The 16,939-nt window shown below is 55.4% G+C and overlaps 1 protein-coding gene across 1 annotated transcript; it reads left to right on the plus strand.

The window, feature by feature from the left end:
* Positions 1-2,684: 2,684 nt before the first annotated feature.
* Positions 2,685-16,774, plus strand: PLEKHG6 (pleckstrin homology and RhoGEF domain containing G6). Its single transcript, XM_032391036.1, has 14 exons — positions 2,685-2,822; positions 4,116-4,271; positions 4,842-5,006; positions 5,362-5,457; positions 5,738-5,788; positions 6,174-6,323; positions 7,247-7,357; positions 7,512-7,661; positions 7,851-7,988; positions 8,281-8,400; positions 8,784-8,916; positions 9,034-9,149; positions 15,163-15,308; positions 16,011-16,774. The coding sequence occupies exons 1-14, from the start codon at positions 2,685-2,687 to the stop codon at positions 16,705-16,707; spliced, it is 2,367 nt and encodes a 788-aa protein (XP_032246927.1). The 3' UTR covers positions 16,708-16,774.
* Positions 16,775-16,939: the final 165 nt, after the last annotated feature.

The raw sequence follows: 16,939 nt of genomic DNA on the forward strand, positions 1-16,939 counted from the left end.
AAATATGAGGAGGCCAGAGGAAATTAGAAACCATCCCATAATAAAGATTCCTCTCCCAAACAAAACGGAGTCATCAGAGTCCGAGTGAGGACTAGAACACTTCCAATCACTTATGGGTTCAAGGTGGCAGACAGGAGAGGAGCATGGAGACCCCTTTCCCTACTGCTACAATGAGATTATGCTTTTGAAAGTGCTTGATAAATTTCCCAATGCTCTACAAATGGAAGGAGGCCTATCGGTCACCACATAGCTGATTCGTGGGAGGAAGACCACAGGGCAGGGAGGAGGGGTGGAGGCACTCAGGCCTGGCAATCGGCACCGCCACAGACTCTTCGGCTTCCTGATTGTAAGATCACAATGACGCCGCATCCGTGGACACTTCTGATCACCAATATCCAGGGCTTCTGTCAGGCGATGTGTCGTGAGGTGGGGATGTGAGAATGTGGTCCTTTCAGGCAATGCCCAGCGAGTGCCCTTGAACGGTGTCTATGTCAGCAGCCCCCGTGGGTGCTGGGATGGCACCCTCACTGTAGGCGAAGCCCGTTTGCCAGTGAAGTGTGGGGATGCCCCCATCTGACACCCCTGTCCTCCCACCCCCGGTTTCAGGAGTGGGAGAGGCGTTGGGTCAGGTCTCAGCCTGGCGCCCGGTGCCATCCCTGGAGCAAAGGCAAAGTCCAGAGAGAGCCTTCCACCCGATGGCCAGGGCAGCCATGTGAGAGATAAGGGTCACACTTTGGACTGACTCAGCCAGAGAACCGGCGTGAGGGCCCCAGGGTCCTGTGGCCCCTGTGCCCCTTCCGCTGGCAGTCCCACTCCCCTTCGGCAGGGGGAGGAGGGGAGAGCCAGCCACTCACTGCACCTGAAAGCAAGGTGGCACCAGAGATCACCGGGTCATTACCCGCACCGCCTCCTCCCGCGACGCCCAGCCTCGCATTTGTGCCTCATTCCTCTGGTGCCTGGAAGGGGTCTGGCCGGGAGGGGAAGGGCGCCGGGGCGGCGCGCGGTTCCCGGCCTTCCGCCCCGGCCAGGTGGCTGGTGAGTTCAGGTGCGAAGGAGGGAGGGGAAGGGGAGCCCTGCGCAGGGAGCTCTCCTCGTCCGGGGAGGGTGGCGGCTGCGTCCCGGGCACGGGACCCTCCGTCCCCAGGGCCCCACGGGCGCCCGCACAGCGCGGCCGGGTCCGGGACCGGCGGTGAGAGGGCGGCGCCAGCCCGCGTCCCCGCCCCTCTCCCTCCACCTTCCCTCCCGGCCCGGTCCTGCGCTGCCCCGGGTCCCGCGGGCCGCTCGGTCCCAGATCCAGCCCGGGCAGCGGGGCTGGCATTGCCGGGGGAGCCGTCGGCGACCGGGAGCCCCGCGGGCGGGGGTCGGCAGCGCGAGCGCCGGGACACCTGCGGACACAGGTGAGCGGCCGCAGGGCCGAGCGGACGGGGGCGGGGCGGGCAGGGGGGCTGGGGCCGGGGCGGGCGGTGCGGGGGCTAGAGGGGAAGGCCAGCCGGCGTCCGAGCTCGGAAAGGACCAAGGGGAGGGAGAGGGAGAAGGAGGGGAGGCAGGGGGGGGGGGGGGGGGAGGATTATTGGGAGGGGCCCGGGGAGACAATGGACTTTCTCCTCTTTTCGCTCAGAAATCAGAGAAAAGGGGAGGGCTGAGCAGGGGCCTCAGGCCATCTGAGGGGGGACAAGCACCTGCTTAGGAGGCCTCTGCTCTCCAGGCCCTGCCCACTCAAAGGGTGGGTCCTCTATCCAGGTTTAAGGGGAAGGGATGGAGCCCCCGACCTGGCTCCCAGCTCCGTGGAGGTGTTCCCAGAGGCTGGGGAAGACCAAACATAGCCTGCTGTCTCTAAGCCTAGCGGCCTGATAGCTGTCCTCCCTCACCTCCCTGTCTGTGGCCAGGAGGGTCCAGGTAAGGGGCGGGCAAGCTTTCAGTAAAGGGCCAGATAGTAAATATTTTAGACTGGACGTCTATAGAGACAGTCTCTGTCACACCTAGCAAGAAAGCAGTGGTAGACAGTTGGAAAGGTGTAAATGTGGCTGTGTTCCAATAAAACTTTATTTATGGACCCCGAGATTTGAATTTTATATACTTTCTATGTGTTGTGGAATATTATTCTTCTTTTGATATTTTTCCAACGATTTAAACACATAAAAAGCATTCTTAGCTTCGGGGCTGTACAAAAATAGTGGGCAGGTGGTACAGTCTCCAGCATGCCCCCACCCCATGCCTCCCAGCAGCTTTTCCCTAGGCTACGAGAAGGGTGTGGCTCGGTGCATGGGAAGGAAGGACACCCAGGAAGCCTGGGGACCTGCCTGTGACCCTTGCTCCCAGCTACTCCGAGGACTACAGCATCCTTTGAGGCCCGTGAGGGAGCTTGTACACCAAATGTGCATACATGTAAGGGAGGACGCATAGCTCCAAGGGGTTTTCTCCCCAGCATGCGGGGTCATACCCTACCCCCACCAAGTCACAGATAGGTTGCTGTGCTCCCGCAGTAAGTGACAAGCCCTTGGCCCTTCCTCCCCCACTCCATCACCTTTCCCTCCTCCCCTCCCCCTCTTGGTCCCCAACCTGGTGCCACCCACTGATCAAGGCTGGCCCTTCCATTCCTTTATTTTCTCTTTGCAGCCTCAGGGGACCCTTTTCTCCTGGATATTGAAGCTATGACCCTTCAGAGGTGACCCAGGAAAGAAGAGATGCAGACCTTTGCTCCTCCAGATGAGGGTCCCCTCCAAGGACTTGTGGCGTCCCGCATTGAGACTTACGGGGGCCGGCATCAGGCCTCCAACCAGGGCTCTGCTGGCAGTCTCCATTCCCGAGGAGGCCCTGGGCTGGTTAGTCCAGGCTGCCCCAAAAGTGACCTGCATGGGGCAGGAGGGAGGATAGCGAGGCTTTCAAGTCTGTCTTCCAGCTTCATGGGATGCTCTATTCCTGTCCCTCACCCCTGCCGTCTTTCCTGGGTTGCGAGGGACAGGAGGGCCATGTTGGGCCAGGCTCCCAGGACTCCACACCCATCCCAGGCAGATGGGTGAAGCCAGGCCCTCGGAGGAGGTGCTGTTAGACAGGTCTGGGGCCGGGGGCGGGGGGGGGGGGGTAGGGAGAGAGCGGGGAGTGTGCCACCCACTGGGATGGGCACCTCCCAGACTCCAGCCTCTAGTTGGGAGGAGCCTGTGGGCTCCCTGAGACCTGCTCCCTCTGAGTCAGCACTGAAGGAAGAGCAAAAGTTCAGGGTGTCCCTACTCTTCAAATGGGGAGGGGTGAGGGGCCTGCCTTGGCTTCCCCGCAGCTCCACCCTCCTGGCCTGCCTCAAATGCTGACCAAGGAAAGGGGTGTGGAAGCCGTGCAGTCTTTCCCTCAGCCTCCAAGCTTCCCCTTCACCTTGAGGACAGTTCTGCTTCCCGCTCGGGGTATCCCCTGCTTTCCTGGAAGAGGATTTGGCCGTGGGAGACCGGGAGGACAGCTGGGGACTCTCCCAGGCCGAGGGCAGGAAGGGAGACTAGGAAGTATGTGGTGTTTAGTCAGGCCACAGGCAGATCACGGAATGTGACCAGGCCTGCCCAGGAGGAGACTTGTGGCTGTGGTGTCGGTCTCTCATGAGGAAGCACAGCCACTCCCAATTGGAAAGGACACAGGCTGCATGCCCCTGGGGAGGAAGCCGCACATGTGCGTCCCCTCATCCCCACGTGCGAGGGAAGCCGTTCCCACGCAGGGGAAGCTGGGAGGGACCCAGAATGCAGCGCGCACTGTGCCTTGTGCATGCAGGCCCGTGGGACAGGGAGCACACGTGTGAGTGGGCAGATCCTGGGGGCTGTCCACGCCAGAGCCCGGGCGTGTAGGTACCTGTGCTCCTGCTCTGGAGGAGGCCCCACTTCAGCCCCGGGGCCCACTAGGGGGGCCAAGTTGGCGTGCCCCTGCCCAGCTCAGCTTGGCCTCCCTGGCAGCCGCTGCTGTGACTCAGAGCAGTAGTGACTCACCCCAAACTGGTTTTCAGGGGAGGGGTGAGCAGGCCCCACTTGCAGGGGTAGGGGACACCATCTGGAGTCAAGCCCGGCCCTCACTACCTCTCTGGGACTTCTGGGAGAAGGGAGGCCCCCTAAGAGCTTACCCTGCTCTTCCTCCTCCTCCAGGATCCCAGTCGCCGACGCCTCCACGGCTACGTCCCCTTTGCCAAGGGCTCTGGCCACGTCCGAGCCGTGTCTCCCCTGAAGTTGCGAGAACCAGAGCCTGAGAAGAGGCATGGAGGCCATTTTGGGGCTGGCCCACCACACTCCCCCAAACTCAAGGTAAGGGGCCCTCCTTCTCCCATCCCCGTGCTCACAGTCCGAGCTGTAGTGTCCTCCACAGATGATCAGAGCAGAGAGCATGGCCAGTCCCTCCAAGAAGTGGGATTCGGTTCTGTGGAGAGACCCTCTCAGGGATGCATCTGCAAGCCATGCTGTCTCATAAAAATGTCCGTTTTATAGGCAAATGTCAAAATGTCACCTGAGACCGTGGGTCCCCTGGTCTCTACCCGCAGGTCCCTCTGAAGGGTTCTGTCTCAGGAGAGCCCTGGAAAGTATCTTTCTGGTCAGGGAGCCTAGGTCAGACTCCTTTGTCAGGCACCTTTCTGCAGGCCAAGGTGTCTCTCCACCCGTGTTCCAGCAACGCCCTTTCCCCTGTCCCCCTGGCTTCCGTGTCCCCACTCACAGACAGTGCTACTTGCCACCTCCCATTCCCAGACATACATGCATGCGCACACGCGTGCACACACACACACACACACACACACGTGCACACGCACACAGCCATCCCCAGGCCAGGGGTCTGCGTGTCCGGGCCATGGCCAGGACTGATCCCCTTTTCGGCTCCCCCAGGAAGTCACCAAGGCCCACCAGCTGGAGGTGAGGCTGCATACATTCAGCATGTTTGGGATGCCCCGCCTGCCCCCTGAGGACCGGCGGCACTGGGAGATAGGAGAGGGCAGCGACAGCCGCCTGGTCATTGAGAAGTCCTGGAAGGAGCTGATGCCTGGGCACAAGGTGGGCCTGGAACAAGGCGTCTGGCCCTGCGGTGTCATAGACGCACACATACACCTCACCTCCACCCTGGACGAGGGAAGGGCCTTGGGAAGTGGGGTCACGTGGGGAAAGCATTTGGAGACATCTTGCTCTAGGTTCAACTCCTGGTTCTGCCACTTACTAGTGACACCTTGATGGAGACAGGAAACCTCTCTGGGCCTCAGTTGCTTCATCTGTAAAATGGGGATAACACCACCTACACACTTGGGGATTAAAAGGTCATCGTCTGTGAAGTAGATCTAGTAGCATTTAAATAGGTGGCAGCTGCCATTCTTGTCATGATTCCCCAACTGAACCAGGGCTGTCCCCACCGCAGGAGATGAGCCGAGAGCTTTGCCACCAACAGGAAGCGCTTTGGGAGCTGCTGACCACCGAGCTGATCTATGTGCGGAAGCTCAGGATCATGACTGATGTGAGTTTCCCCCAGCTCTGGGCCAGACCCCCACCTCAGCCATCCACCCATCTCCCTTGCATGGTCCCCCACTCCTCCCAGGCCAGGAAAGAAGGACCATGGAGGGGGGTGGGGGGAAAGTGGGGACAGATAACCAAGAGATCCCCCCATTGGAGACCTGCTGGGGATCTTGGGAGGCAGGTTAGCAGTGACGAAGCCGAGGGGACACGTTGAAGGGCTAGGCTGGGGTCCCCAGAGGAGGAGGTCAGGCGCTGACCCCCTTGGCCTTCCCTGCTCCCAGCTCCTGGCCGCCGGCCTGCTGAACTTGCAGCGAGTGGGACTGCTGAGCGAGGTGAGTGGGCGCTCGGGAGGGCCTGGCACATCCCAAGCTCTGGGGCCGCGGAGTGGAGGTGGGCTCCCAGAGAGCCCCCCAGGCTGCTCTGTCTGATTTCCCTTGACCCCATTTCCCAGGACACCCCCTGCCCTCCTACTCCCCTTCCTGCTCTAGACCCCAAGCAGGCTGGCCTCCCCTCTTTTCCAGACTCAGCAGAGCTCAGCCCAAGTGCCGGAGGAATAGAAGGGAAAGCCCCAGCCCCTTAGATCTCTCAGCTCCCTGCAAGTTTCATCCTGACCCCCCCCTCTGCCAGCCAAGCCTGTGGGTCCTTGCCTGTCCACAGCCAGGGCTGACTGACGGTGACCTGCCAAGGCTTATGGCTAAGTTCTGCTCCATCCTCCAGGTATCAGCTGAGACCCTGTTTGGAAATGTCCCCAGCCTGATTCGAGCCCACAAGAGCTTTTGGGAGGAGGTGCTGGGGCCCACCCTGGGGGCGACTCGAGCCTCAGGCCAGCCTCTGGACCCTGTGAGCCTGCAAAATGGCTTCTTGACGGTGAGACATGGCAAAGGGCCACGTCGGGCTGGGGCGGGCCTGGGAAGGCCCAGAGAGGTCCTATCTGCAGGGTGTGCCTCTGCCCCTTGGACTCTTCTGTGACTTGAGGGGGTCTGAGAGCACAGCCCCCACCCCAGAATATCACCCCACCTCCTGCCCTTCATTCCACAGGTATGATCTCTGTCCCAAAGGTTCTTTGGTCTTTTGGTGACTCTTTTGAAATGAAACATAGCTATCTCAGGGAAGGGTTATACCTAATCTCTTAACTATAAAATCTTACTTCTTGGCCAGAGATGCATTGCCAAACAGCTGGGAGAAGAATGGGGCCTAAGCAAGGCATCCCCCAGGTGACTGGGGGAGGGGGCATAAAGGCTCCAGAGCACCCCGAGCATGGAGAAATGTGATAAGAGAAAGCAAGAGGCCTGGGGTCAGACTTTCTTCCACAATTTTACCCAACCAGGAAGACGTGGGCCTTGCAGAGCTGGAATGGGGTACAGAGGTGGGGGGCTCATCTCCTGGGAGCCATAGGCAGGCCCCTTCCCCAGGAACAGGGCTTCTGGGCAAGCCGCAGGTCACTAGCCACCACCTGTGTGAAATGGGACCTGCAGTGTCCTGAAAACATTCCAGCTGAATTATTGATGATGGGAGAGTACGTCCCCAGAGCGGCAGGGCACAGCAGGGGCTGTGCATGGGGACTCAGAGAGTGGCAGTGGGTCTGCCTGCTGGGACCTCAGTTTCTCCCTGGAATCCAGAGAGAGGGACTGGCAGTCACGGGTTGGGGAGAGCGTCATGGGGAGTAGGGATTGGCAGGAGCTGGACTAAGGGTCAGTGAGAGGCTCTCTCCCCACTGCCCCCCATGCTCTGCAGCTGGAGGCTGGATTTCATGACCTTCTTACCCCTGTCTGCCCATGTCTGTCCCTCAGTTCAGCCAGCGGTTCCAGCCCTATGTCCAATACTGCCTACAAGTGAAGCAGACCATGGCTTACGCCCGGGAGCAGCAAGAAAATAATCCTCTCTTCCATGCCTTTGTGCAGGTGGGAGAGGGGGTGCCTGGGAAGGGGCCTGGGGCAAGCCCTAGACAACCAGGTCATCCCTGATCGCCAGCTGGGTCCGAGGCCGAGGCCGTCACTGGAATGGGGCAGCAGGGGGCTGGCAGACTCCTGACCCCCTGCCCCCCTCTGCTGGCAGTGGTGTGAGAAGCACAAGCTCGCGGGGAGGCAGACGCTGGGTGACCTGCTCATCAAACCCCACCAGCGCATCACCAAGTACCCACTGCTGCTCCAGGCTGTGCTTAAGAAGAGTCCTGAGGCATGCACCCAAGAGGCCCTGAACACCATGGTAGGTGGCCTGGCAGGGCCATGCCCTTGGGAGCTGGGGACTGATTTCCAGAAATTCTTAAGGGTCTCTTTCCTCATATGTATGTGGCAGCGTGGCACCGGCTGGCCGCTCACGTTGTCACGGACTGGGGGAGACGTACAGGGTAAGGAGCTAAGCTGTTCCTCCTTCCACACCCTGCCCGTCACCTAGATTGCCGCTGTGGAGGCATTCCTGCGACACATCAATCAACAGGTCCGCCAGGGCGAAGAGCAGGAGAGCCTGGTGGCTGCAGCCCAACGCATCGGGCCCTACGAAGTGCTGGAGCCGTCCAGTGAGGAGGTGGAGAAGGTGAGGGAGGGCAGAGGGAAGGAGGCTCCGAGCAAGCAAGGTCCCCAGGGGAACAATGAAGCAGCGGCCTGGAGGGTAAGGGGCAGAGCGGCCACATCACTCCTTCCCCATGAGGAGGGCCTAAGGGGTGGTGTTCCAGAGACTGAGAAGGAGGTACTGGATGCTCCCTCTCCCTCCAAGAGGGCAAGGATGAGGCGGGAAGGTGCCGGTGACAGAACAGAGAACCACCGTGGCTGGGAGGGGGAGGCAGCCCTGCCTGGCCCCGTGATCCTCCCCACCCCGTGTCCCTCAGAACCTGCGTCCGTTCTGCACCCTGGACCTGATGTCCCCCGTGCTGGGGGTTGCTTCTGAGCACACCAGGCAGCTGCTGCTGGAGGGACCCGTGCGAGTGAAGGAGGGGCGAGAAGGAAAGGTGAGGGGCTATCCATAAGAAAATGGGAGGTAGATTGAAGAGAAGAAAGGGATGCCGGGAGACAGAATACAAGTCAGAAAAGCTGGAAATGGGCAAAGAGGTGTGTTTATGTGTGTGTGTGTCTCTCTGTCTGTCTGTGTCTGTGTGCGTTGGGAGGAGGACATGGCGTGGTAAGCTCTGGTTGTTTGTACGCCCCTGAGTCAGCCATGGTTCCTGCCTGTGAAGTGAGAGACGGGACCGAAGTGACACCCCTTCCAGCCCTAGCACCCACAGTTGTGCACGTGTGCACACGTGCACACACACCACACAAGAGCCTGATCCGTGTCCTGCCCTCCCCTGCTCCAGCTGACCCTTGTCTCTTTCTCCTACACATGCCCTCCCAGCTGGACGTGTACCTCTTCCTCTTCTCTGACGTGCTCCTGGTGACCAAGCCCCAACGCAAGGCAGACAAAGCCAAGGTCATCCGCCCCCCACTCATGCTGGAGAAGCTTGTGTGCCAACCACTACGAGACCCTAGTACGTCTCTCCTGTGGTGGCCTTTCCCTTCTCCTTTCCTCTTGGTAAGGGGAAGGAACAGCCAGGATGGGCATCAAATAAGGTCTAGCCCTTGAACAGACCTTCTTCTCCACGCAGACAGCTTCCTGGTGATCCATCTCACTGAATTCCACTGTGTCTCCAGTGCCCTCATCGTGCACTGTCCCAGTGCTGCAGACCGTGCCCAGTGGCTAGAGAAGACTCAGCAGGCCCAGGTGTGTGGAAGCCAGAAGTGGGGAGGGCTGGGGGGCTCCTCAGAGGTCAGAGATGGGAGCACAAGAGGGAAGGAGGGAGAGAAAGAGGCTGGGATGGATGCAGGTTGAGTCTGGTTCAGCCCCTGGGATGGATGCAGGTTGAGTCTGGTTCAGCCCCTCAGGAGGGAGACACAGCCTTGACCATCCATAAGAGCATGAAAGAAAGCCTTTGGCCAGCGACTGTGCCAGTCACTGGGAGAGCCCAAGACAGCATCCCCTAAAGGTTTTTACACCCTGAAACAATGGTCCTCTGGACTTTGTCTTCCATTCAACATCAGTGGAGCACTTGCTAGGTGGAGGCACTGGCTGGGTGCTAGGGACTCAGAAAAGAATAAAGCACCATCCCTCCCCTCAGGGAACATGCACTGCAGCCTAGCTAGACATGTTAGTATACAAATGATAGAAACCTGTACACAGACTGGAACTATGGCCGAGAAGGGAGATTTTCATTCTGTCTGGTGGGTTGGTTGGGAAAGGGACAATTCAGAGGGATGGATGCTGAGACCCCTTCACAGGCAGCTATTGTCTGAGCACCATTTGTGGGGATATCTAGGAGTTCGTTAGGGGAACAAGGATGGGAAAGAAGGGTATTCCAAATGGAGAAGCAGAATGTGCAAATGTGGGAAACATGAAACATCATGTGTGTTGAGAGAACCACTGGCCTAGTAGTTCATATTACCAGGATATAAAGTCCAAGGTCAGGTATACTGGCAGAGAGGCTGGGAGGTAGGTACTACCAGATCATGCCTACTACTGGATGCTATGCTAAGGACCTTGAACTTTGTCCTATAGATGACGAGGAACAAGTGAAGGTATTTAACAGGGCAGATTTATGTGATAAAAGCTAGAAGAATTCAAGAGATCCAAATAGAGCTTTATTAGTTACCAGAAACTTAATGGCTTAAAGCAACAGAAACGTATTCTCTCACATTTCTGGAAGCCAGAAGTTGAAAATCAAAGTGTCAGCAAGCCCTCATTTCCTCTCCAAGACTCTAGGGGAGAATCCTTCCTTGCGTCTTCCGGCTTCTGGTGGCTTCAGGGGTTCCTCAGCTTGTGACTGTCTCACTCCAGTCTCTGCCTCTGTCTTCATGTGGCCTTCTTCTCTGTATGTCTCTGTGTCCAAATCTCCCACCCGGGTCTCTTATGCAGACACCAGTCATTAGATTTAGAGCCCACCCTAAATCCAGGATGGTCTCATCTTGAGATCCTTAACTGAAGATCTTTGCACATCTGAAAAGACCCTTTTTCCAAACAAGGTCACAATCAGGTTCTGGGGGTGAGGACCTAGACATATCTTTCTGGGGCCACTATTCAACCCACCATAGAAGCAGAATGACCAAAGAGTAAAGATTTAAATTGGCCTTTTAAGGCTAGGGAAGACCATGAGCAGAAAAATCAAGGGAGCAGTTGGGCTGGATTATCTGGGGGACAGGGACCATGTCTGTCTAAGTCAGGAGCAAAGGGTTTATGTGAGCAAGTGATGAGAGGCCAGGTTCTACAGGACCCCCAAAAGCTACAGAAGAGGGTGGACAGGACGAGGTTGAATTGAATGGGTTGACAAGAGAGAGCCACCATGGATTCTTGAGCAAGGGAATGCCATGGTGAAATCAATGTGTTCATCTTGAATTGACAGCTGGCAGGGTGATAGGTGGGCTGGAGGGGGCAGAGATTGGTGGCAGGAGATTTACTGTACTAGTTCGGGTGTGAAAAACAGAGGTTTAGTGCCATGTTCTTAGGGACATGTTGCAAAACAGGGGAAAAAAATGTGGGGGGGTGGAGGTAGAGAAAGGAACTAAAGAAGAAGAAAGAGACAGGTGAGCCTTTGGGAGACTGTGGTTAAGAGCCCATACTGAACGCAAGAACTGGTTCGGACACCCATTCAACCTCTTCCTAGCTGGGTGACGTTGGGTGAGTTATGTGCCCCCCCCACACACACACAAATAATAACAGTCCTTGCCTCATGGGGAAGAGTCAAGGAAGTCATTCTAATTAAACAGGCAGCCTACTGCCCAGCTCTAGGTAAATGCTCCCAATGCAGGTCAGAGGTTAGGAAGATTTGAAAGATCGCTTTGGCAGTGGAACCCCTGAGTAAAACTAAATCTTACAAAGAGAGAAACCTGTTGGGTTAGATGTTGCTTCCTGGGAGGGGTGGGTCTAGGGTACTATTCAGTTTTAAGCGAAAGCACTTTGAAAATGATGTAGTGGGGGATAGCCAAGTGGAGATATCTTAGGGGCTTTGGGAAGGATAGAAATATAGCCCTGGGGTTCAGGTGGGGACAAAGGATGAACTATGAAAGTTGCTAAGAGAATAGATCTTAAAAGTTCTTACCACAAGAGAAAAAAAAAATTTTTTTTGTAAAGTGTATGGTGATAGATGTTAACTAGACTTACCGAGGTGATTATTTTGTAACATATACCAATAGTGGATCATTACTCTGTACACCTGAAACTAATATAATGTTATATGTCAATTATACCTCAATTACCAAAAGGGCATTTTGAACAAGGAAAGACTATTTCTAAAGAATGCAACTTCATTACTTTTACAGTTTAAATCAAATTGGTGGTTCTCATAGGGCTTGCTTTAATGAATAGATAATAATGATTTGTCATTAGCACATTAGGTCATTAGGGCTTCTGGAACTTGTGAAAATAGTTTGTCCTTTAAACAATTTTAAGCATTCTTCTGCAATCTTTCCTATAATACCATATCATAATGTGGAGAGCTTATTTAAGAAAAGGAAAGTCAGAGCTTAGTCTCTGTTTAAATAGTGTATTTAAAACTATGAATTAGGAGAGTAAAAAATAAATATGAGGATTTTGCCATTTAAAAAAAAAGAATAAATGAAAGACAGAACCTCAAGATCTTGTGTCTTTCAGCTCTACTGAACTGCCACTTCCTTGAATACCTAAACAAGCCACAGGGCTCCCCAGGGCAGCAGGCGGGGGACCCTTACTGGAGCCCCTTTCCTTCACCACCCCACTGTCAAAACTTTTTCTTCTTCCTTTGGTTCCCAGTCCCAAGATGACACCCCCCTCCCACCTCCCTTTAGGACTCCCAGGGGACCACTACAAACTGTTAGGATTTTATTCCAACTAATTCACCTTCAGAAGTCTCACTCCTGGTTAACAGGGGAAAGGAGGTCACTTCTGATACATAACCAAGCAGTGCACCAGCTCCCTGGCCTTGCTTAGCAAAACAAAGAACAAAGAAATTGAAATTAGTTTGTCCTGCTATTGTCTCACACCGAATTCTTAAAGAAAACTGCTCTCTGTTGCCACCAGTCTTTGTAAACTGATGGGAGCAATAGAATATCTGTTGGTCCCCTTGATAGAGCAACCGCCCGGGGATGGGACTGTTGCTTTCTCCCCCTCACAGAAATGTAGGTGTAGATTTATTCCCCACAGGTCTAGCCTGGGTAGCTTAAACTTTTAGGGGAAAAAATGAGCTTCTCCAAGGAAGACAGACTAAACCTGGGAAATGCCCATGCTTAGGGACTGGGAAGAGGAAAAAGGAACCAGTGATGGGAACAAAAAAAGCTGTCAGAGACAGAGGTCCAAAAATGACCGGAGGGGAGACTGAAGCAGGCAGCTGAGGGAATAGCCGGAGCCCAGCTCTCACCTGTTATGTCATCTCTCCAACCCCAGTCACCATCTGGGGAATTGCAGTGATAGTGGGCACTACCATGCAGGAGAGATGGGACAATTATTGTTGCTGCTTGGCACAAGGCCCAGGACTTAATGGGCGCTCCATAAATGTTTGTCATTGTCACCATTAAAAGACAGTGGTGGTCAGTGGCGCCAGGGCAGGGCTATGTATAGCTGACTGGGGAAAGGCCTCACAGGGGCTGTTCAGAGTCCGTGGGCACCTTGAGAGATCCGTGTTAGTCCACTTGGGGAACTCTGGGAGGAGCAGATGAATCGAGGAGCAACCCCAGAGGCAGCAGCGGGAAGAAGAGGTGTTTCCCGTCAAGGCTGTGTTCTCCACCAGAGCAAAGGACAAGAATCCTGCTGGGGGAGCCCTCCCTTCCTCTTCTTGGCTTTGTGGAGGGGTCACATTTTGGCTCAGGCACCAATTTCCTCTTCCCTTCCCAACTTGTCTCTCCTCTTACCCAAGCTGAGAAGATCCTCCCAGTGTTGCTGGAGAAGCTTTGGGGTGTCTGGGAGGACCTCAAATAGCCCCATTCCCTGGTGCCTGAAGTCCCCTCCCTCCCTGCCTTTTCCTATGGTTGGGCCAGGGGCACGTTTAGTGGACATACTTGCACTACCCCACCCCTTCCTTCCAGTACTTTCCTTCCACACACCATTCCTATCCTGGACTTCCCAAACACTCAATTGAACTTGGGTCATGTGGGGCCAAGGGCATGGCATCTCAGCCCGACAAGCAGGCTGTTCCAGCTCCACCCTGGCCCCAAGAATGACTCCGCCCACCGTCCTTATTTCTTGTTCTATCCCACATTGGAGAGGAGGGAGGAGGTCATAGGACCTGGCCCTGGTGTGCCAGTTTCCTACCCCCAGGCACCATCATCCCTTGCTCTGGCCAACTAACTAGTCTTATGAGACTGCTAAGAATCTTTGCACTGCTTTGTCACTCATGAGACTGAAGGACTGGAGACCCAGAGAAAGGAAACTTGCAGTATAAACCTGATGCCATTTTCCTATCCCTGTTCATCCATTTTTCCAACATGTCTCTTATCCTGACCCAGCTACTGGCTGTGTTTCTGGAGAGGCTTTGGGAAGGTCCAAGTGTCCAGGAGTTGCTGGTTCATATACCTCAAGCTGGGGAGATAGTCAAAATATTTAACAATCAGTATGGCATGGTCATCATCCAATCAGAGTGGAGCATCTTGGGGGTGGGGAGTGTCCTAGAGGTCCCCTGCTGTGCCATGTTATCCCTCTAACTGCTGGATCTTGAGGGATGGGGTAGTCCTAGGGAAGGGAGGCAGGAGGCTCAGATAGCAGCCCTTTGCTTACCAGTTATGCAAGCACTCCAATATTTTAACAATGATATGGCCATACCAGCGAGTACGGATATCAGAGCTGCCCACAGCTGCCACTAGCACCTCCCTTCTGCCCAGCCTCTGCCTGCAACCTCTCTGCAGGTTCTGCTGCCTTCCCTCCCCCTCCCCAAGCAAATGTCCTTTAGCAACTCTTTACCCTTTAAGGCTGCCCTTCAAAAACAGGGCAGTTGCTGAACCAGGACTCAAAGAGAAGGCCCAGTCCCAGTTCTGCTTCTCTTCCCATGGGACCTTGAGCAAAAGCCTTTGTCTCTCTAGGTCTTGTTTCCTCATCTGTAAAATGGGCTAATATCCATGCTGTCCACCCTGCAGGGTGATGGTATATATCATATGACCACATGCATGTGGAGATGCCCTATAAGCCACTTCTCAGATGTCACTACTTGATTATCAGGGCACCTGTGTGAAAATGTTGAGGGAAGAAGACAGAAAATATAGTGTACCCTCTCTCTATTCCTCTTGCAATGGTCTTGCTTTCACCTCTGAAGGACAGCAGAGGAGAAAGCCTGACCCTGTCCACCCTGGTGGCAGGAGCAACTTGAGGCCCAGCACCCTTCAGAACATTTACATTGCCATCACCATCTATCAGGGAGGGCTTCCTGAAGGAGGGGACAGACTGGATAGAGGGCTTGCAAAGGGGGCTTGAGAAGCAGGAAGACCTGTGCAAGCAGGAAAAGGGGCCTTCTGTTCACCCCACCCACCCCCAGGGCCAGCTCGAGAGTTCAGATCCTGGCTCCATCCCATTGTCCTTTGCTTCATGACCTTGGCAGTTACATAGCCTGAGTTTTTCCGTAGTAAAGTAGGAATAACAAATAATATCTGCCTCATAGACTTCATAATATATTCAGAATCTGTGAGGATTAAATGAAATAATGTCTGTAGAGCACTTAGCACCAGTCTGGCATACAGCAAGTCTCAATAAGTGAGAGCTCTTAATGAAAGTATGCCCACCCCAGGTCACCCTGCAAAAGCTGAAGGCAGAGGAGTATGTCCAACAGAAGAGGGAGCTCCTGGCTCTCTATCGGGACCAGGACCAGGAGTCCCCAGGCACTGGGCCCTCCTCGCCTTCCCCTGAGGGCTCTCAGAGCAGCGCAGAAAGGAGGTAAGACCCACAGGGACCACAAGTCTCTCAAAGTAGGGGAGCTGCGGGAAGGGAGAGAGAGAAGAGGAACCCACAAGACAGAGAAATGTCAACACAGTTTTGGGGGGCATTGGGAATAGATCGAGGAACCCAGGCTATGGGTTGGAGTAGAACAGGTTTGGCACCAGCCCTGCAAACGGTCACATGGGACAGCCTAGGGGGTTAGCCAGCCTCCGGTTGCCCGGATGAAGGAAACAGACGCAAGCAACGAAAGCTCCCTGAGAGGAGCAGGCTCCCCAGGCCCAGGGATGGAGAGGGAAAACCAGTATGGATTTGCAGAATGTTCCAGCTGCAGGGATCCATTGAGTCCAAATCCCTGGAGAGGGCAAAAGGTTCATTCACAGTAACACAGCTGTTCAGCAGCATGGTTAAGGAGAAAACAGATCCATCACTGGGGGATAACCTCAGGGGAGCTCAGGAACCCTTCAGCAAATACCTGAGCACCTGCTTGATACAAGGTCCTGGCCCAAGTGCTGTGGCTAAAATGCCTTAGAGGAGCTTACTACAGTCTAGCCAGCAAGGTGAGAAAATAATCATACGGTGTAAAGGCGATACCGAAGTAAGTTTGGAGGAGGGGCCATTTCTGAATGGGATGAGACTTCCTGGACTTGAACTTGACCCTTCAGCACGGGACTGACCATTTACCATTACTATTACTTGTAGGACTCCTGAGTTCTCGACCATCATCCCACACCTGGTGGTGACAGAAGACACAGATGAAGACTCTCCGTTGGTACCAGATGATACCTCAGACTCTGGCTACAGCACCCTGATCCCAGGCTCCCCCAAGGGGCCCCACTATGTGAGCCATCTGCGCCCACAGGCCCTTCGGCGTGACCCTCGCCTCACCTTCTCCACCCTGGACCTCCGAGATGTTCCTCTGCGCCCTCAGCCTCCTAACCCCCAAGCTCCCCAACGCCGAAGCATCCCTGAACTGCCAAGGGAAGTTATCCGAAGAGGAAGCAGCCTTCCCAGGGGAGATCAACCAACCTGGTCTGAGGAAGAAGATGGGACCTCAGTGGGAGGGAATGTGGTAGCGGAAACCTTGCATCGGGCCCGACTTCGGGGACAGCTCCCCCCATCCCCAACCCACACAGACTCTGCTGGGGAAAGCCCCTGGGAGTCCTCAGGGGATGAGGAAGAGGGGTCCCTCTTCCTGGGACCTGGCTGCACCCTCTCCCCCCACCCCCTCCGGGCTGAGGATATGCTCAGAGAGATCCGGGAAGAACTGGCCAGCCAAAGGATCGAGGGCATCCCTGAGCCTGGGAACAGCAAGCCTCGGAAGCTGACCCGGGGCCAACTGCAGAGGATGCGTGGGCCCTACATCATACAGCTGGACACCCCCCTGTCCACATCGTAAGTGCTGAAGGGAAGGTGGCCTGGGAGGGAGCAAAGAAGGCCCATATAGAGTGGGAGGGGGTGCCAGAGTAGGATGTTGGTGGGGCGGAGTCAGTATAGAAGGAGGGCACTACCAGAGCAGGGGCCATGGCAAGGAAGGGCACTTAGCCTCGCTCTTCACCCCACATCTGACTTTACCTAACACCCACCTCCTTTCTTTTCAGAGAGGTGTGAGGGACACTCAGGACCTTTGG

The sequence above is a fragment of the Phoca vitulina genome, unplaced genomic scaffold, assembly GCF_004348235.1.
Source record: "Phoca vitulina isolate PV1807 unplaced genomic scaffold, GSC_HSeal_1.0 scaffold59, whole genome shotgun sequence".
In the NCBI taxonomy this organism is placed as follows: domain Eukaryota; kingdom Metazoa; phylum Chordata; class Mammalia; order Carnivora; family Phocidae; genus Phoca; species Phoca vitulina.